Source organism: Oryzias melastigma, linkage group LG9 (genome assembly GCF_002922805.2).
Source record: "Oryzias melastigma strain HK-1 linkage group LG9, ASM292280v2, whole genome shotgun sequence".
NCBI classification, from domain to species: domain Eukaryota; kingdom Metazoa; phylum Chordata; class Actinopteri; order Beloniformes; family Adrianichthyidae; genus Oryzias; species Oryzias melastigma.
Window position 1 is genome coordinate 28,387,418 of NC_050520.1, and position 21,535 is coordinate 28,408,952.

Sequence of the window (21,535 nt, forward strand, 5' to 3'; positions counted from 1 at the left end):
AAAAAAAAAAAAAACAGTCACAATTGATCATAAAATGATATTTCAGTTGAAGGATGTCTACATATAAAATGCAAATGACATATCGTGTCAGAATGTAAGCACAAAAATCATTCAAAAGAGTGAAGAAATACCAAAATATTGAATAATATTTTCATTTGGGTGGAAGTGGGTTTTAGCTGGGAGCTAAGTCTGCAGATGTGAGTCCCAACGTACCTCGTAAGGGAAAGCTCCAGCATCCACCTGGTCGTGGGGAACCATGCCCTCAGACTTAAGGCCGTCGTTCTCTCCATCGTCCTGATCCAACAGGTTTTCGTAGAGGTCATCCAACTCATCCAGAACTGCAAACTCTACCCTATTTTCCATGTCCACCTCAGCCTCCTCCGACTTCCTGCCTGCTGCGTCTCCTGCTCCAGAGCTACCTGCCTCCTGCATGCTCGCCAGCTCCTGCAGTTCTCCATTCAGACTAGCTAAGCCATTGTCACTCCCTGCCTCTTCGCCCTCCCCGGTGTACAACACTTTCCTGTCCTTGCTGCTACTACTATTACTGCTGCTGCTGCTGCTTTCAGTGAAGCTCACACTGATCTTGACATCTCTGAGCAGCTTGAGGTCTGGCAGAAACTTGGTGACCGGGGGAGCGTGGCGAGCGGTTCTTGGGCACGGAGGGTTGGAACCGGCCTCGTTGGAAAGGTGGTTACTAAAAGTAAATAAACCCTTGCCGAGAGGCTCCTGCGTCCCGTCCTCTGGGGTGTACGTGAATCCATCACCACCAGAGCTAACGTCCATTACCTCTGCGTCACTGGACGTTTGCAGGGGAGGTGGTGGAGGTGCCCTGCCTTGTTCCAGGCCAAAATCATCAGGAGGCTCTAATGGGAGTGGGGGTAAAACATCATCTAGCTCCATTTTTTCTTTAATTAAGAGCTACAACTTCAATCTGACAGCTATATTTTTTAAAAGACAAAGTTACACTTGATTTGTGTTCATCTTTGACACCAAATCAGAAAACATGAAGAAACTCATCCCTGTTTAGACCGCGTGCCAGAGGTGTTTATGCTAAGCTGACTACATTGCTCTTTTCATTAATGTAGACAGCTTTCAAAATCACTGTCTCAATTATTGGAAATCACAATGCATTCAGCTTATGGAATAGAGACTCAGACCACCCTCCAATGTGAACATCAGGGAGCTACAGGAGGGGAAAAGAAGAAGAAAAAAAAGGCCGGTAAAGAAAAAAAAATAAGAAAAACTGTATGACAACAATAAAACACAGAACTACAAACACTCCTAATTAGAAGCAAGACTACACTTTTAACGATATTTAAAATCAAGAGTCGTTTATTGCATAAAATTGAGCATCTTCTTGGATCTGCAGATGCATTTTGGGCCTTTTGCTTAAGCTAGCTACGAGGCTAACACGCTTCCTGCACACATACACAAAAAACAGCGAGTATCACGGCATTTCAATGTCGATTTATAGAACTTCTCACCGATATAATTTACACATTTGTCTCCTGTTGGTGGATAACCCCCTCGCTTGGATTATTTTCTCCTCGAAGTGCGGCCATATGGCTTCGATGGCAACCCCGCCATCTTGGGGAAAACTGGAGCGGCTAGCTAATTTATGTCCCGCCTCCTTGCGCAAAGGTTCGTGATGATTGATAGATTATTGGACCAATCACAGCGCACTCACTGATTTGTTTCAGCCAATGACTTAACAGTTTCAGAGATCGTTTAATCAAACCACCAAAAGCACTTCGCATCAATCGAGACTTATTTCTAAAAAAGAGTAGCACTATTGTCCCTTATTTGACAAAGTTTGATTAAAAGGTAATAAGTCAACTACAAAACTTTTTGTATGTCACAGGTATTATTGTTCTTTTTATTGGTGAATTAAAATAAATATTTTAACAAGTTTTGTGTCCGCGTTTGCCATCTTGAATGTATCATATTAATCAATTGAAAAAGCACAGGAGGTACAAAAAAGCAGTACTACAAATGACCAGTTGGGGTCACTGTTTACAAGTTTAGTTGGCATTAAGAAACAGCTGTGGAGGCTATTAAAAATACATGTTTATTAGGGATGGGCATTAATATTACTGTTTTTAATTTGTCACCATCAATAAATACTGAAAGAACTAGGCCTATTGCGTATTTTAATTTGGAAAAAAACAACTATTTTGGAAAATACATTACGGTTTAATCAGGGGCATTCATCAGATTATGAAGATAAAATCTTGACTGGGAATGACAAAAGACCTTGAATTGATTTTTGAAATAAAACATTTATTTAACAACCAACATTGAACCTGAAGCCCTACTTATTTTCTAAAAATGTTCTTTTAAAATTTTCTTGGACTTTAGGGTCCAAACACCTCAATGAGCAATAAAATAAGAAGTATGAAAACATTTCAACAAATACAAAGCTTTGATGGCTCAATGCAAACGCCTGTTTGGATATTATTTTTTAAGTAAGTTTAAAATGGATTACTCTGCTACAGAAGAAAAGGGTATTACCACCTGAAACATTTTGATTTCACACAACTGTTTCCCAACATGTTGGTGGGCTGAAACGTAATGAAGTCTGTAACAGGTTTACAGCCATCAGAAATGCAAAATATATTAAGTCATTCTTATCTTAGGAAACTGCAGTCTTCAATTGAAAATAAAATTCTGTAGAAAAAAAAAGAACACTGCTGATTTCTTCAATGTGCTTTAGTATATCCCATTCTTGTCATCGATTCAAGGAAAAACAGACACCCAAAATAATAGATTTCATCATAAAAATGATATATTTCCCAGTAATCGGTAACGGATCAAACCATTCTCAACTTTTGCTTACATACTTTTTCGCACAAGAAAACCTCTTTGGCTAATTTAATTTTAAGCGAGCACACAGTAGTTGAAATTAAGAAAATAATTCTCCATGTTGATGTGAAGAATAGAACAGATGTAGACAGGTGTTGCAGAAAGGCACAGTGGGTCTCCGTTTTCTTGACTTTAATCCTGCAGGTTGAACTGGAAAGAACTGGTCCTCCATTTACTTGCATCACTGTCCAGCATGGTGCGCTCTGTGAAGGTGACATTCCCTTCTGCATCTATTAGAATGACTGTATTGGTCCTGAGTGGGAAGATTGAAAGAAAATGTGATCATTCATTTCATGGAATCAAAACAGCAGTTTTATATTTAACAAAGTAAAAAGGAAAGTTTGTGTGACGGGCAGCAGAAGTGGAGACAAATATGATCAAATCTGAGGTGGGGAGACACTGACCTTGTGCCATAAAGAGGGGTGCGGACAAACACGGATGACAAAGCTTCGATCAGTGGCTTACTGTAAAAACTTCCATGGCTTTCCAAAATTGGATCAGGTAAATTCCTGTCAAAAAAATAAAAAAAGCTATTGAGAAAAGATTTTCCTCACTTTTTAATAATGTCTGGAGCCAGACAGGAAGGACTCCAGGAAATTACTTCACAAGGTCAAAACAAAGTCACTTCTTAGTGCAAGGTAAAGTAGATGCAAAGCTTTCATATTCAAGGAAAACTAGGTGGGATAAAAGAAAGTGTGATCTCGTTTGGAATGAGTTCTGCCTCACTCACAGCTCTTCATTATTGAGGACAGTGAGCAGCTCCTGCACCAGTCCGTCACAGGACAGAGACTGGTCGTTCACCACGTTGGTAAAGTGCTGCTTGCCGAGCAGCAGCTTCTTCCATGGAGTGTCCAGCAGAGAATTACTTAAACCATAGATTCCTGCTAAGGAACAAACAAAAATGTATTATTAAAAAAAAAAAAAAGCCTCTGTATATTCTGCTTTTTTCTGTTTTTGGTCTTTTAGCAAAGGACACCGTCTCTAAATGATATCAACACTGAAATGTCAGACTAACTTCAATAGGCCAAAAGCAGAGAATGGTGATGATTGTGAAAAGACATGTTTCTACAGCAACCGTAATAAAAAATAAAATAAAAAACAAAACCAAAAAACGCAGACCTGGATTTAGACGGATGGGTTCGGGGCTCCCTCTGTTTCCATAGTAACACAGTGTGTCTTGTTTGGCTCTGAATGAAAAGCATTAGAGAAAATTAGACCTTACATTTTAGGTAATTAAACATATTTATGCCCAGATATGAATTATATGTCAAGAGTTATCGTACGTCCACGCCAATGAAGTAATTGCAGGTACAGTGATAAATATGTTTGCAAGAAAATTCAGTGGGAAATGTTTAAAAATGAGCCTCGGGGGTAAAGAAGAAATGTGGCAGATCACTAAATACCACGTTTGGTACAATAAATGGCTTTCTTGCTCTTAAGACTTGGAAAAAGACTTAAAAAGCTTGTTTAATTTAAAAAAAAAAAAAAAAAAAAAAAAAAAAAAACAGATCACCGTGCTGAACTAAAAGGGGCATAAACTTCAAAAAATTAAAATCATGGATGTAATCCATAAAAATATATTTTTAATGGCTCCAGATCTCCCTCGAAAACCTTTAGATAGAAGATATCCCTTTTGAAACACCTTTCTAACATCAAGGGAAAACTGTCGTGGCTTTAGCACAGGAGGCTGCACGATCAATTATGACCAAATCCTTTGATCCGGTCAGGAACTTCTCTTTTTTTTAGGTTGATTTTACGACAGTCACCTTAATGGCGTCAGCCAGCGTGAAGCACCGTACCACCCTGCTTTAAACACCCACTCCAACAAAAACTGTGTTTTTAACATGTTCTCGTAACATTTATATTATAATGGAGGACATATACATATATAAAGAAATGTTATCTTAAATTGCATTTCTCTGTATATTTTTATTCAAATCCCTGAGAATCAGGAGCAGACATAATTTTGGTTTGAAAAAGGTCACAATTGTAATGTAGAAAATATGCTGCTCTGCTCCTTTCTAGTGCATCCACTAGTAGACGAATAGATCCATGAACGTCTTTGTTTTCCTCATCTGAGCTGGAATCTGGCTTAGAACTGTACAGTTAGATAACTTCAATATGAATCTCCATTCTTGTTGCATCAGTAAAGTTAGGTTTGGGTGTGAGGGGCTGTAAGCTAGTGGGAGAGTGTGTAAACAAAGAGCTCTCAGCAATAGGGAGGGAGTGGGTCACGCCAATAGTTTTGCGCAAAACTCAGACAAATTTTTAATGAACTCCTGCTGTGGCTAAAATGGTAAAACCATAATTAAAACATCACCGGGAACAATTTTACAATGCCAGATTTTAAATGTGTTCTACTAAGAGCTTGAAAGGCAGGAGGAGTTAAGGTAATGGCAGAACAACCAGAAGTTTATCATGGAAACCTTCAAAATAAGAGCAGGTTGTATGATTTTGATGGCTCCAGATTAAAGGACAAAAGGTAAATTTAATTAAAAAAAACAAAAAAAAAACAAAAACATAGATTCAGTAAAAAAGTTAAAGTTTGCTAATTAAAAGGTGATTCAATTTGACAATACAAGTATTTATTTGGTTTGTTATTTTTAGGGATGAGCGATATATTGGTGCCAGTATTGTATCGCCCGATACAGGGTAAATATCGGTTATTGTATCGGCTGGAAAAAATGTTATCGGTCCATCCCTAGTTATTTTCCTAATTGTTTCCAGTTCAAAAGATAAAAACTCAAGCTAATCCAGTTGTTAATAATTGTATTATGAAAACCCACATTTCATGAAAATAAGAAATCAGATGATATGACTCATATTTGATGGAAAAGTATGCTGTAAAAGCAGGGGATAAGTGTAAAATCTAAAATATAAGGGCCCTATATTACCTGGATTCTAATTAGAAAAGGTTCATCCAAAAGCATCAGATCATGTAGTTTTCTTTGTGCTTGTTCATATTAAAAACTCATCAAAAGAAAGGAAATGATGAGGGTAGAGTGATGGAATACGTGGAGAGAACAGATCAACAGAGAATCTTCAAAGCTGTTGAAGAATAATGATAAAGGAAATTCAAGACCATGATTTTCTCTTTTATACTCAAACCCAGACAAAGATTTCAAGTAAACAACCTTTGCTGTGCTCCTATGGTGAAAATGAACACAGCAGTGAGTGTAGCTGCTGTCTTTACAATAGCTGTTCAATGAGAACCAGACGCAACCCGGGAGGAAATAAAAGCTGCAGCTCTTGTATTTGTACTCAGGTCTGGCAGTGAGCAAACACAATACCTTAAATATGTTTTTTTTTATATTTACCTGAGCTCTGAACTCTACAATATCCTGAAGGATTTGGTATCTGTGTTTACACCTTTTCTCAACTTTGAATCAGATTGACTGCAGAGGCTTTGGGACAGAAACCCGCCAATAGAAACTGGCCAGAGAATTTGAAGTTGGGTGGAATTGGGCTGAGATGAGGAAACGGTAAGGAGTTGAGACAACTGGGCATAGAAAGAGCAAATGTGCAAGTGTCAAAAACAGGTTTTTTTTCTGCAGTTTTCGGGTAGAAAAGCAATCAGCTTGCTGGCTGGTTTTAAAAGAGTTCTCCAAGCAGAGGTCCCAAAGATATTTCCAAGTATTCTGCAGGTCTTTTGTTTCTGTGAAATGACTAAAAACACATACTTTAATTGGAGATTTAAAAAAATTAGAGATGTTTTCTTAAATTGCAACACATGGATTCTCAAAATGGTAAATGGTCCACACTTGTTTAGAGACCAAGTACTTTTCACACGGCTACAGTATTTATACACTCAACGTAACCTTTCCACTGGAGGCAAATAAGGGTTCTTTGAGATGTGACTGGGGTAGCCAGGAATTAATCCACCCACCCAAAGCTGAGAAACAACACCTCTACCTCCGAGGTACAGCTGTTCAAACAAGTATTCAAGTCCCCAGATGATTTATGAAATACTTATTTATTTTACAGTGATTTCAAAGGGTTTCCAACAAAGTAACTTTAGGCTGAGAAAATGAAAGACGGCATGTAGTCCGGCCACAGATGATTCAGGTTTTTAAAGTTGAGAGTTATTCTTTGGGAACCAAACAATCACTGGGACAGGTTGGTAAAGTTGATTAGGTTCTGTCAGTTTGCTGGTGATTTAATTCATTAATAATGGATGAAAGGCAAATGTTGCTGCACAATAATGTGTTTAAATCTACACTCCGGTTCCAAGAAGTCAAAATCTTTTTGAAGAAAGTCTTTTTGTTTGAGTGACGTCACACTCACTCAGTCCAGTTCTCATATACAGTCAATGGTGGAGAACAAATACTCAAGAATATAAAAAAAGGGTTTTGTTCATATGTTCATATATTAATCTTTAAAGACAGAAGTCACACCTTATAATCTAAAATATGTAGTTAATTCCATAATACTTTTAGTGTGTTATAAGCTGTATTTTATGTAATTTTATAAAAAATTAGCCAGTAGAAGTCAAAATTGTTATTTTTCAGATAAATCTACAGAAATAATTTTTAAGCAAAGATTTTTTGCAGAACTTGACACCTGCACCTCAAAGACAGAGTCAACATGCTGGTAAAGAAGTTATTAAGAGCTACTGTATTAAAGAAGAAATAAGTATGAAAACAAGTATAATGTGTTCTCATACAGGTTTGAGTTTGCTTTTCTATTCTACTTAGTTCCTTTTATTTCTTTGATTCTGAACATCACTGCAAAGAACATGAACATTTGCAAAATACTCAAGTATCATCTGCAGAAGGAGAAGAGTTTAGAGAGAAAGTTACAGTCATTTTTATGAACTGAAGTCTTTCAGAGTTATTTTGCTTTTTTTTTTTTTTTTACAAACTGGAAGATTCTCATTCACTCCATTACAGCAAAGTTATTTCTGATGTCTTTTTGTCTGGTATAATTCTACTGTGGATAAATGAGTCAAATCTAGAAAATCCCAAATAACATAAAATATAATGCTGGTAAGAGTATGTAGTTGCTCAATTGTTAGCTGGAAAATTAGAGTTTATTAGCAGCCAAGTAATACTACGGGACTGGTTACAACTGGTAAAATACTAACAAAGTTGGTTAGATTCTGAGAAGATTTTTTTCATGCCACTTTAGAAAAGTGTGTAAACACAATACCAAGGTCTCTTATTTTGAAGTCTTCCATCACATTGTGTGAGGCAATAATAGTGAGTCATTCTTAAAACTGTTTTTAATAAAAGAACTACCTTTAGTTTTGCCAGGATGTGCTTTAAAAGAAGCCGTTTTGATGGACAAACGGCTGTAAAGATATTCATTAAAACAGATGGTGTCTGGGCTCTGGCTCTGTAGTAAGAATAACAAAACCGTATGCAAAAATCGAAGTTAGAGGAAAGTCATTTCAGAGTCTGGGGAGCATCAATCAGATCCTATCTGGAATCATTGTTTAAATATGTAGAACTTTGGTTCTCAAAAGAAAAGCTTCAATTAAATATTTTGGGAAGTGAAGGCCGTCAGTGCCAAACTTTGACATTCTGCAGTATTTTACTGCAAATCTCTTATATACTGTCAGGACATGGCAAGTCTAACCCTGACTTAATAGACAGAAAGGAAACACCCCAACCACCACCACCGCTACATTTACAATTACCACTAAAAGTCTTTGGTTACAGATGAGTGAGAAATCCTATAATTGATATATAAAGCAACCTTCCTTCGTCCAATATAGTTATTGATTCAGAAAGAAACAGGAAACCTCGCCTCAGTGCAGCTGGACGCTGCAGAGGAAAGCACACTGACGTGACAAACGCATGCTAATCAAAAAGAGGATTTATCTCATGTGTCATCTCTCGTCAGTGACATTTTCATTTGGAAGGGCTCTGCTGACTTATTTCATGACCTGATGACACACGAGTCAAAGCGGGAGAAAGATATTCTCATCCAACGATGACATGTGACATTATACAGGAACGCTACTGTGTATTAGGAAACATGCTAATTGTATCTGCTTTATTTTATTGAATAAATAGTTGCCATCAGACAAAAAAAATCTATATAAAATTACATCTATAACAAAATTTATGATTGGGTTTTCTGTTTGGCCACCAACAATGAGACAGTTAAGTGCTAGTACTACTAAAGAGTTATGCTGGATTTCATTGTATAAAGAAGACAGTACTCAAACATGGGTTTATTTTTGATTTGCCAGATATGCAGATTTTTCCCAACATGGTTCATTTTATTGTGAAATAATGCAGAATGTGCCGAATACCAGGTTCACATCCAGTGGTTTTAAGACATAGAGCAGAGGGTTCCCAATAAGCCGATCGTGATAAAACTGATCAATGTTGATGGAAGTGTTGGTAGATTTTGGGTCAAAATAAACACAAAAAAACCATATATACTGTATATACATTTTTAAAAAATTGCTATCAGTCAGACATCCTTGCTGTGAATTACTTCACTCCATTGACATGCAGAACAGTTGTGCTAATAAGTTTACATACCCTGGAAGGAAATACACTTTCTTGGTAATTTTCCATAGAATATGAATGATAATGCACCTTTTTTCTACTTAGTTTTTTGGTGAAGCCATTTATTTGCCTAAAATTGTTTACCCTTTTTAAAGGATAATGACAATAGAAAGTTCCCAAATGACCTTGTTCAAAAGTTTAGATATACCAGTTCTTAATACCTTGTTTTGCCTCCTTTTGCATCAATAACAGCTTGAAATATCTTATGGTCATTGTGGACGAGGTTCTTTGTTTTTACGCTAAAGGTAAAACCTCAATTTCTTCAGGTTCCTCCTTCTTGTACATCTTGAAATATCCATACGAACGTTTTCAGAGTCCTGGATCACAGCTGAAATTATTTGTGAGTTTTTCTTTGCATCCCTAACGATTTTTCAGGCAGTTGTGGCAGAAATTTTTCTGAGCATGGTTTGGTTTCTAAAGAGTACCTCACTTTCCATTTCTTCATAAAAGTTTGAACACTGCTTACTTGCAGTCTCAGTTCCTTGGATACCTTCTTTGGCTCCTTTACTGCATTGTACAGTTCTGTTACCTTTTCCCGTAGATCTTTTGACAACTCTTTAGCTTTCCCCATGACTCAAAAGTCAGAAATGTCAGTGTAGAATTGGATGAAGGATGCTGTTGGGAGCCCAGAAACTCGCTGCCACTCAAACCCTTGTGTGCATGTTATTAGAACAAAGTCTTCAGGTTTTAAACAGGATCATTTGGGAATTTCCTGTTCTTATTATGATTAAAAAAGGGTAAACAGAAGATTTTGACAGTAAATGTCTTCACCCAACAACTAACTATGAGTTGAAAAAAAAGTTTGTGACCAAGAAATCATAATTTCTTTCAGGGTGTGTAAACTTATGAGGACAACTGCACATCAATCACTGCTCCGCTAGCAGATGTGGAGTTACTCTTAAACTTCAGAAAGGTGTCAGCGTTCAGAGTCAGACTCATCACCTGAGGTCAGTCGCTCAAAAAGAACTTTGAACAAAACGCTTGTCACCATGTGCTGCGGTGCCGTTGACATGAAAACTACAAACACATTGCTCCAATTGAACAAGCAGTTAAAGGAAAAATGAAAGCAGAACTTTCGGAAGAACAAAGGTAGATCTTTTGGTACTAGTTGTTTTAAAAGTAGCTTGCTTGCAAAAAAAAAAAGGTGTGTGAACCCTGGCATAGAGGCTTGAGCCACTTCACAATAAGGTGATTGGTGAGAAAAAACCTCCAGGAAGTAGAGGTGTTAGCTGCTCTTGGATTTTTTGGAAGTACTCAATAATGTCACTTAAAATTTTCTGAAATGAACTCGGTCTGGTCATGAAAATTTTTCTATTATTCTTCCTGTACTAGCTGAGGTTTTAGATTGAAAGGGACAGATTTTATACTTCCAATATTCATTCCTGTGATAAAAATGTTCACATAATCAACGATTACAATAAAAAAAGACGCAATTTGTTAGTTTTTTTTTGTAGAAATACAAGGATGTAAACCTCCTCCAAGGGTGTAGTCATATTATGTCATCATCAAGTTAAAATAAAAGGTCACTTGCTCCCATTTTTTCTAAGTTGTCCAGCTGCCAATAAAAATCAGTCATTGACATTTAGAGATATTTTTAATCAGAATTTTAAACTACGGTGGAGTAAAAATGACGTATGAAGTTATCTTATAGTTCCCTCTTTTCTGATCCATCTCACATGTGGTTAGCTGTGATTTTTGTTTTATCTCCTTGCTATAGGTCGGTGAGGACACCCCTACCCTCCCCTGCCTTTGTCTCACTGATACATACTCAGAACAGGAGGGTCAGAACTGGTTTTCATTCCGATCAAGCCTCCTGCTCCTCGCCGACAGGCATCGACGCCCCGTGTCCACTCTGCGGTGAACCAGGACCTCCACCCTGACAAACATCTTCAACCCGACCTGAATTTTTCTCTCCATTAATTAAGTCAAATAGACAAGTAAGAGAAAAAGGAAGAGTAATTTGCAATAATTGCTGCACTTAAAATGTATTCCTCTCCAGCTCTGAAGCACCACCTGCTTTTGAATTTTAATACCAGCATGTTGTCGGTTCAGCTTAGTGCAAGAATATTTATTCGTTTTTATAATTCTTGTTCTTCTGCCTGCCAATAAAACTGCAGCCAAGAAGCTATTTTATGATTTCATTCAAAAATTAGAAAAAAAGCTTCCAGGCTGGAGGTTTCAGAGCAGCTTCTTCCTACAATGTTTTTTGGAATGAAACTGTAGAAAAATAGCTTTAAAAAGCAGAAGCCTGCATTTGCAGTACGATGGTCATGCTGGGGGAAGGCCACACATGCAATGGACTTCTGGACACCTTTCACTCACTTGAAATCTGCTGTGATGAGGTTGAAGCCGTTGTACAGGTGTCCTTCTGTGGAAACCTTCTTCAGGTATGAGTAGCTGTCTAAATCCTTCTCCATAAGGTAGTTTGATACAAGAAACCCTGCAGATTGCAACATTCAAGCCAACAGTTGATATAAAACATAACAGTGGGTTCAAAGTACATAAGTACAGTGCATTTCAAGTTATTATGCAAATTATATTTTTCTATGATTTGTCTAAATACTCAATGCAGCATAATTTTCAAGTCACTAATCATTAGACTACCATATATATTGAATGTTATTGAAGAAACTTAACACAACATTTGATTTGATGAATTAGCTGCATTAGGAGTTCATATTTACTGAAATAAAAAATACAACAGTGAACAAAATGATCACAGTTGTCTGGGATTGACTTCAGTGATCCAAAGAGCTTCAAAACACAATATCATCCATGAGTTTAATTGAAAAACAAACAAACAAAAATGTATCTTTTTGACATTTAAGCACAATTTGCATAATAATTTGGAACGCACTGTAGAACATGCAGGTCCATACCTCTCCCTGCTGCATCAGAGTTTTGATTTCCTTCCATGTAGTTTGTGAGAGCAGCCAGTTTTCCCCTTTTATTGATCCCCAGCCACGACCCACCTTCTTTTCCACACTCCTGATCCAGTCCTGACAGACAGAGAACAAAATGTGATGGATTCAATCAAATCTGGTCATTTCTTTTTGTTTTTGAAAAGTGTTTAGGAAGTATTTGTGGAAGAAGTGTATTTCTTTCAGAGCAACTTTTGGAGCTTTATTTTGGTAAAATTCTGCCCTTTTCTGTCCACCTTCTTCATGAGATTCCCCCAATTTCTGCTGATCAATGGAGACAGCTCCTTTTTACGGAGACGCTGACCAATCGAGCTAAACTGTTTTACTCCCGAGGGAGGCTTGATAGTCAAATTCCACCGGGAGCAATTGCTTACTTCCCTTCTCGTCATGCTACATCTCCTTCACGGCCCTGCCGCTGCCCTCCACCCACTCTCCTGCCCCACTGGTCCCAGCTCGGAAGATAAGGCAGGCCCATTTATTCCTGCCACATCACATAAAAGCAGCCATCAATTAAGGAGCCACGAGTGGAGTTGTGACCCCTCTATTACAGAGCCGAAAGGAGACTGATGAACAATGAGACCGTATCTGTGCTTCCTCCTGCAGAAGGAGAAAAGGACGATTGATTTCTTCTGCTAAGCTATGGTGTGCATTGGGCATCATATAGCTTACTGTGACGGATAAGAGAAGAAGAATACTCGTCAAACTAAGAATAGTTTCAAGTCTTCTTTCAATTCTGTAACCATGAATGTTATCAAGCAAGTGTCACATGACTAATCTGAGACGGTGATCAATGCCTCACAGCCACGAGTGTCCAAACTTTTAGCAAAGAGGGTCAGATTTGGTAAAAATGTATGAGGGTCGACCATTCAGCCTGCGTTCTTTGAACCCTTATGATATAATTAAATGTAAACCAAATATTTAATATGAACATTTTTTTTGCAATGGGAAACTTTTCATTTCTTCACATACAAAAGAAATAAATCCAATACAGTTTTTAACAAATTACATTGAATTTCATATTTGAAGACAACAAATAAATAAAACAACAAAATAAAAAGCCTGTCTTTTGTCAACATTAAATCTGGGTTCATATAAAATGTTACACATTATTCACTGTTAAATGCTCATTAAATTTAAATAATTCATGCAGGAATATAACATAAATAGTTATGTTAAGAAGTACAACCCTGTGATTTTGCTTAAAGAAATAAAATTGTTTTTCTCGTTTGGCCCTTAAGGCTCTGAAGGTGGAGTATCCACAGATTGTTGCTACACATTTACAACGGCGTAAAATGTAATTCATTCAATTACAATCAACAAATCCTAAACACAATTCTTAGAAAGTGCTGCAAATCGTGATGATTTTATGACAGAAGCCTGAGGGCTAGTAGATAATTTGAAAGCGGGCTGCACTTGGGCCCCGGGCCAGACTTTGGACACATGAATGTCCACAGAATCTTAACACCTGTTAATGTTCATTTAGTCAACAAAGGGCCCCCAAATCTGTTTTATGGAACAACTATTAGATTATTAGATTTTTTTCCCCACTAAAACCTAAAGGAGGAGGCACAAAATTTTGCACGTCGAGGTAAATTTTGAATATTTTCCAGTTCCCTTCAGAAGGAAATTGAAGACAGGACTTTGAATAGTGTTTTGGGTTTTTAGTTGTATAACCCTTGTGCTATCTTATGGGATCCAGATGACCCCACCCTTATATTGATGTGTGATCCCTCCCATGACAAAGGAAAGCAGGATTTTTTTGTCTGCCACATACACCAGTGAAGAAAAATCCTTGGGTGAAAAAAAAAAATTCAGAAATTCAGCACGCTGTCTTGTAGGGTCCAGATAACCCCACTTTTAATGTAAACATGTCTAGGTAGCACAAGAGTTAAACTGGTATGTGACACTTTTTTAATGTAGGTTTAGCGCTTTTGTGTGCAGTTATTGATGATCGTCATGCTGCCCCTCACCACTGAGGATCTCCCCGTTGGTACCCCAGAAATGCGCCGCTTTTGACGGTCGGTTGTAGACCTCGTCTCTGTTCGCCGCCAAAATGAGCCTAAAGACAGAGTTAGAGAGACAGAGACAGAGTTAGTTTGCTGAATTGCTAAGTTTTTTGAATAAACTAAATCCAAAATGAAATATTCAGCCCTCATTTAAGTCTGAGCTTTTGACTGTCAATAAATAAGCAATTCCCTTCTGTGAATAAATTTGTATTTTAATGTCATTTAGAGGTGGACAATCCCAGCAGCATCACCATTTACATCATGTACATGTGCATGTATAAATATGTATCTATGTAAACTCACATATACATGTTGGCGTATAGTCTTATCTTTTCGTATAGTCTTTTATTTTTTTATTTGATTTCTTGAAATAAACCGGAGCCAAATAACAGCTCAGATTACAGTATATATAAAAGAGCAAATCGACGATGGCTGTATGTCTAACACTTGACATATTTTGTACATTGAATCACTTTTATGAATGAAAAAAGTTGTCAAAATTGGATCAAGATCAACCTACATTTCCTTAGCCGTCATCAAATTGTGTCTAAACCTGTGAACTCTGGATGGATTTCAAATATATCACTGAGCTTTCATGAAGACAAACTGCTATTAGTCACAGAAATAACATAAGCGGGGTTAAATGTATTGGAAACATTATTTCACACCAGTGTCAACACATCAATCTCTTCTCATTAAGTCGCTTGATGCTCCAGCCACATGTAAAAAAGACCAAACAAACTGTACTTCATCCTGTTCTATCTCTGTTTTTATTACCCCGATAAGGCTGCAGCATGAATATTTATGATTAAAAACAGCGAGGACTGTGAGCGGGAGTGTGACCTGGTTTACAATAACTCCCAAACGGAGTGGACATGTTGAGCACAGCGGCTCCTCGCTGCGACTTGCATCATCATTCAGAGTAAAGTGAGTGACTAATTACGCTGCGGGCGATTAGTGCAGAGAGTCTGCCTCATGACCTGTATCAAATTCAACACCATTAGATTCTATAGAGGCCCAAACAGAGATCCCTACAGTCATCTATGTAGCAATAAAACACGTGGGAGGCAGGTGTTCACATGAACTTCACAAAGCTCATTTGTACTCGTTTGTCGTCGTTAAACAAAGGAAAGAGTCGTCCTTGCTCAGAGGAAAGAGTAACCTATATTATACGAGTTATTTTTAGAAACAAACATTAGCATTTTTGCATTTAACCAGACTGTTTTCTTGTTTCTTTTGAAACCAAAAGTCAAACCTCCTTTACAAATTAGATGCTGTCATTGAGGATCAGTTCTCTATGACCAGGAGTTGTGAGGAAACGCAACTCCAGGACTTATTGTAGAATTCATCAGGACCTCTCTTGTATTTAATGTAATGAAGTTCAGAGTCACGTCTACGTTAAAGAATTACTACAGGACTTTATGATTGTTTTATGGGACGCAGTTTCAGCTTAGCTTTAGTTGCCAGACAGATGGTTTTAAGACTAAGGTCACATACAAAAAAATGTCACTGCAAGAACAAAATACAAGATTTTCAGTAAATTCACCAAGTGGTCATGCAGTGGCATTTATAATCAGGGGGCGGTAGTCGCCTTTTTACACCCTGCACGGTGCTCAGGAGGGTTTAAGAAAAAGTTACAATTTTACGACAACCGGAGAATTTTTCTCTAAAAGTTGACATTAGTCAGTGGCGGTCTGGGCACATTGCTGGCTGGCAGCAGCTCTGACTGGACGATGTATAAATTTCTCTGGAGGGCGGCCGTCCATATCAAGTGCCACCAGCCGCCTGCTGCCCGAGGGTACAAAAGGGGTTATTCTACACACCTGACGGCGACATTCATAGCCACGCCAACAATTTTCAAAAACAGAGTCTTAAAGATTCTACCAAAGTCTTCCCATTTCAGCAGTGGCTCAGGAGATTGAGGAAGTTGGCAAATGATTGAAGAGTTGCCGGTTTGACCGTAATTGTGTCCTTGGGCAACGCACTTAACCCTCCTTGCCTCCAGTGCGACTCCACTGGCGTGTGAATGTGGATGAATGTCCCGGTGATGGTCAGAGGGGCCGTAGGCGTGTACTGGCAGCCACGCCTCTGTCAGTCTGCCCCAGGGCAGCTGTGGCTACATCAGTAGTTTACCATCACCAAGTATGAATGAGGACGGAAAGAATAATGGATACACATTTTAAGCGCTTTGAGAGTCGGGAAAAGCGAAGATAAATCCAAGTTATTATTATTATTTGTGACCGTAGCATCAGTTAAACTCTGAAATACATTAACACACAAAACAAATTGAGTTTAAATATGAAAACAGCCTCTAAGTATGAAACTACATCTCAGATTCTGAGACAGGCTTTATGCAGCTGAATTACATATATAAGTTGGAACATTGACTGTTCATGAAAACTGGAGAAAGTGAGTGTACCGTCACCCATAGAAAATGGCTTACTTCTGACTCCAACCAAAGTCAATGTATTCACAATTTTTCACGCTATGAATGCCGATGCACGCCGTAAATCAACATTTCAGCCAAAGAATGAGCATCGTCCACTCTCATGAGGAACTTTAAGTGGATTGGACTACAAAGCAAACATGCTAAAGAGACCATCAGGGACTACAGAGCTCCATGAAACCTAGAAGTTCCTTTCAAAGCTCAGCAGCTGTCCTCCAGGAGGCTTTGTGAAGACATCTGCTCGGGAACAAACAGATGAGGTCTAATTGTCCTAATAAGAGTTGACCTTGATGTATCAAAGGGTAATGACAGCGTGACCTGGAGGTGCTCCGTGAGCCACAATTATTCCTGAAAGACAAAGCCAACGCTAATGATGCTTTGCAGCGCGGAGCATCTGTTATCGGATTCCTGAGGGGCACGGAGGCATCTCGGATCCCAGCCACCGTCAGCCAGCTGCATCACGTTAGGAGGCATGATGAGAGGCAGAGAGGTATCAATGCCAGTCAAGATCCTGGAACTGAGTTTTTGTCAAACAAACCAAACAGGAACAATTAAGACTTTTACAGCCAAATGATAGTCTCGGAAGCTTCAGAAAAAACTTCCATCCTCCACAAACGTACTGTGTTACAGAAAGTGGAACTTCTAGAATGAACATAAATTCCTGTAAAAGTCTGGAGGCATAAATGTACAGAAAAACATATTTGTCAAATACATAAACAGAAAAAAGGAGTAGTATAAGTGGCAAAGAAAGTAATCGGAGTCACTTTGATTTACAACATTTCCTCTCAAATCAACTTTTGTTTCCGTTATCTATGGGTATTAACATTTACCAGTAAAAACAAAAAAGTGCACTATTACTGGTAACAATGACAGCTTCCCTGTGTTGGGAAATTAAAAATTAGAAAAACACTTCAGCCTAAAATGCAGATTCTGAAACAAAAGAAAAATGCAGCACGCGAGCAATCAGTTAATCCCACTCTGATCATCTTTTCATTTATTTTAAAAGGGTTCCCAGTGGTCTTTTAATTAGGATTATGATATTTTAGCCAAAAAAAACCCAATTTGCTGTTTTCTAGGTCATAATTTCTGCAGGGCGGCATCAGAAATTCGCTTTTGTTAGCGAGGACCTTTAGCATGAAGTAAGCCCGTCCCAATTTTCTCCCTTCCTGTTCCTGAGAGCTCTCTGTTCACACTTTTTCCCACTAGCTTACAGCTCCTCACACCCCCAACCTAACATTACCAGTGGAACAAAAATGGGGAGCAATATTAAAGCTATTCAGCTATATGGCATTTTTTTTTGTCTGCACCTGATTCATAACACTTAGAAATACAATTTTAAGATTAAACTTCAATTTATATGTCCTTTATTATCAGAAAAGTGCCCCCAAAACATGCTAAAAAACACAGGATTCATAAAATCAGAGTGCAATCTTGTCATTCTGTATCAGGAGATTCTTTCCATTTCCAGTAATCTAAAAAGCAAATCTTTTTTTTGTAATACTAAATTTTCTTTCTAAGCTCCACAAAAAGAGGAGAACCCCTGCAAACATGAATAGACTCCACGTGGCCACATTAGGACGCAGTGCTTCACCTTTCCCCAGGTCCCTGTGGAAGTCAGCACTCATAACACACCTCTGCAGTCATCCCCTGAGGCAGAGGTCACGATCCCAAACAGGGAGACAGAGAGCTGGCTCTTGACCTCTGGGAGATTATAATGAACTAGACCGCTGCATTACGGGTGTTTAAATTCCCACTCTGATCATCTTTTGATCTATTGTTAAAACGTTCTACATCACACCTACATGATTTTTCAGATGACATTTCTTCATCTGTTCCTGAATCACAACAATCTGAATAAAGGAGTCCTCAGAAAAACAATTTTAAATTATAGAAGTTGTCCTTCATAAGAAACTCAGAGTTGATGACAAAGGAACACTTTTCTATGTTTTTCTTTACAAAATAACATATAGGATCATTCAAGGCTATGAGGATTCAGAGCCACCCAATACAACAAAAAGTCTTTTTTTTAAATGTCTTCTGTTCTAACATTGAGGGAAAAACAAGTTTTCTTCTCCCTAAACTGCATGAAAGATTGCATAAAGCTGTGTATTTTTTAAACCTTGGACATCTCAAATATTGCTCATGGTCACTGTTGCAACAAGCGACCATAAGTATTATTTGAGAGCCACTGTAAAAGACCTTCCAAGTGTTGTTGCAGCGTCTCTTCAATGATTTAAATACTTAATAAAATATCAGACTATGGATATTGTGAAAGAGTTACGAAAGCACAATTTTTTTAAATAACAAATTAAATTTATTATAAAAACTTGACCCTGCATCTCCAAATCTCCGTTCATTGATGGAATTGTATCTTTGTGGGCAAAATAAGCTCTTTGACAGTAATGTTCAAGGTCGTGGATGCAGGACTCTCATGACACTGATGCAAAAAGTGTTTTGAAACCAGATCAGCAGAGCACAGATTTGATTTCACAAGAAGTGTAGTTTCTCGTGGAGAAACAACTGTAAAAGATGGGATTTTGTTTAGATTATGTCTCTCTGTGGTTTATGTAACAATATGAGGCCATTGTTTGTTGCAACATCAAAATAATTATTTCAATTTTGTAAAAAGGTTAAAATTTCTCTAGAAAAAATCTCAGCTTTTATCAATCTGTTATTAAAATCAGATTTTACTTTGTCACCATGACTATTCTGTGTCATGTATATTTTCCTTTGTTTATGAGTGTCCTTTAAAAATGAAAAAGAGGTGATGATCTACCTGTATGCATTTTTGGAGGCTGGCCGGGGATCAAACTTGAAGAAGATTATACACATTTTGTGGCAGGATCTGATTATCGCTTATCCACATTGGTCTTCAGGTGTAAGTCATATCTGAAAAAAAAGGATAAATTAAAAATATTATTAAAATGATAATATATTGTAAATTAAAATTATGTCTCAAAACAAAAAATATATAACGTCAAAGTAGAATGATTACACAGTGATAATATAGATTATACAGAGGATTTCTTTGTAAAAGAAGCACATAAATAGAGTAATTTCTAGAAAAGTAAGCACTGACAGTGAAGGTAAAAAAATAGTCACTAAACGTAACATGGTGGTGGACTAGTGAACTCGTTTATAGACGTGTCCTTACCTAATTCTGAATTAAAACCGGTTCAGTTACAGACTGACACCGCACTAAATCTATTAAGAGTTATAAAATGAACTGCTAACATTAGCATACTTACAAGTGACGAGGAAACAAACCCAAACGAACGAACAAATACCCGCCGCACTGGGTTGAACGCGACACAATAAACTTAAGCAAAAATGGTGGTTTGACTAATTTATGATTTCTGGTCCTTTATAAAATACAGTTCTGAAATATGAATTCTACTCACTGTCCCCTTTATCGTGCTTGTTGACAACTGAAAGGAAGTCCTCCTCCAGTGTAACTTCGATTTGTTTTCGCTTGTGGCTTTTACTCGTATCGGCAAACCCCACCCAACTACAAGCGTTAGAGGGTTTCATTTACTCCGCCCATTCGGTCACTTTAAATGTGCAAAACGAGTAGACATTCAAAGAAGCCACTCGATTGGTCGTCACAATTCCGGTTTGTTGAAGTTCTCTTCAAAATAAAAGCAAATGTAACAAACGAGTAGTTTCACAATGTTAGAATAATAAAAATATATATTTTGGAAAATTTGGCAAAATCATAAATATGTAACAATTTGCTTGCTCTGTAAGGTTATTTGCCAGCTAAAATAAGTTTGCAATTAAATAGGCTGCAACAAAGCTTTTAATTTGAAAATGTTACATGGCACCTTCTGCTTTTACATGAAAATGGGCTTGAGAATACTACACTAGCAGTTATTTAAGAATAAGTAGGCATTTTGAGGTATTTTAGGACTGATTATAATAAAACAAACTAAAATACAATTACATGCATTGAAAAAGTAAAACGAATTTACCAATAAACGTATAATTTAGTTGCATGTTTAGTTAAAATAAATATTAAAGTCAATGGGCAGTTCTAAAAAAGAAAGAAAAGGCGCACCCAATATATTTTTTCTGCAGATAAACAAATTTAAGTGTAAAAATATGCAATAAATTCCGCCTAATGCTGTGTGTGTGTGGATGGGCGGAGACACTCGGCGTGACCAACAGCATCGTGCTCTGCTGTGGATGAGAGGGATAAAGGCTGCTCTGCTTTTCATCCACCACCACATCGCACTTACTAATAGTCGTCGTTACTGACGACGTTTTCCTTCAGTTCAACTTTTATTAGCACTGAAATTACTTCCTTGAATTCCCGCGAGGACGGAGAGGACCAAAGCATTTGTAAAAGCTCGGCAACTTTCATCTGAGATCTTTTCTGCAGAGTGGCTAAAATAACAGATTCGGAGTAAACCCCTCCAGTTCAGCGTCTCCTCGTCCATGAAGACCAGCATGAGGACAAACTGAGGTAATTATTGCTGCTTTTTCATGGGGGGCCGTTGCAACTTCATCATAATAATGGGGGGAAATTACAGGGATGTTCCCGACGCTTCTTTCCAGTGATGGATTGAGTAGAAATGATGAGGATAAACGACCAGTTTCACTTATTTTTATTTTATTGTTTTGGATCTATTCGTTTACTATATTTGCACCACAAATGTGTAGATGCTCATGATGCAGTCTGGTCCAGCGCACCGCAGCGAGCTGTCAATCTCCAGCCCAGCTACTACTCCATTGTTATCCCCCTGACTGTTTGTGAGTGGGTTGCCATGGAGAGTCTTC

At 37.8% G+C, this 21,535-nt stretch overlaps 3 protein-coding genes across 12 annotated transcripts in view; 1 reads left to right on the forward strand and 2 right to left on the reverse strand.

Annotated features, from left to right (window-relative positions):
* dgcr8 (DGCR8 microprocessor complex subunit) overlaps positions 1 to 1,644 on the reverse strand; it is an 11,418-nt gene extending 9,774 nt beyond the window's left edge. The window contains exons 1-2 of the mRNA XM_024274969.1: positions 1,485 to 1,644; positions 214 to 1,183 (exon numbers count right to left, since the gene is read on the reverse strand). Coding sequence (XP_024130737.1) covers positions 214 to 900 — 687 coding nt within the window. The 5' untranslated portion in view covers positions 901 to 1,183; positions 1,485 to 1,644. The remainder of the gene's footprint in view (positions 1 to 213; positions 1,184 to 1,484) is intronic.
* A 615-nt stretch (positions 1,645 to 2,259) lies between these two features.
* On the reverse strand, positions 2,260 to 20,292 carry tango2 (transport and golgi organization 2 homolog (Drosophila)). Of its 4 annotated transcripts, none has more exons than XM_024274976.2 (9): positions 20,158 to 20,292; positions 19,533 to 19,645; positions 14,275 to 14,363; positions 12,263 to 12,382; positions 11,706 to 11,823; positions 3,982 to 4,049; positions 3,593 to 3,743; positions 3,267 to 3,371; positions 2,260 to 3,115 (listed from the first exon to the last, which is right to left on the reverse strand). In XM_024274976.2, the coding sequence occupies exons 2-9, from the start codon at positions 19,586 to 19,588 to the stop codon at positions 2,995 to 2,997; spliced, it is 828 nt and encodes a 275-aa protein (XP_024130744.1). In that variant the 5' UTR covers positions 19,589 to 19,645; positions 20,158 to 20,292; the 3' UTR covers positions 2,260 to 2,994. The 4 variants fall into 4 exon arrangements, with proteins under 4 accessions (XP_024130744.1, XP_024130743.1, XP_036069571.1 ...); XM_024274975.2 differs by having other exon boundaries at positions 3,593 to 3,746; XM_036213678.1 differs by having other exon boundaries at positions 20,005 to 20,241.
* Positions 20,293 to 20,913: 621 nt separating this feature from the next.
* arvcfb (ARVCF delta catenin family member b) overlaps positions 20,914 to 21,535 on the forward strand; it is a 257,678-nt gene continuing 257,056 nt past the window's right edge. For 4 of the 7 annotated variants that reach the window (XM_024275027.2, XM_024275031.2, XM_024275032.2 and 1 more), the window contains exon 1: positions 20,915 to 21,221. The gene's annotated coding sequence lies outside the window, so the exon portion shown is untranslated. Of the gene's footprint in view, positions 21,222 to 21,535 lie in introns of all 7 variants that reach the window. The other 3 variants (XM_024275037.2, XM_024275042.2, XM_024275040.2) reach the window with 2 other exon arrangements.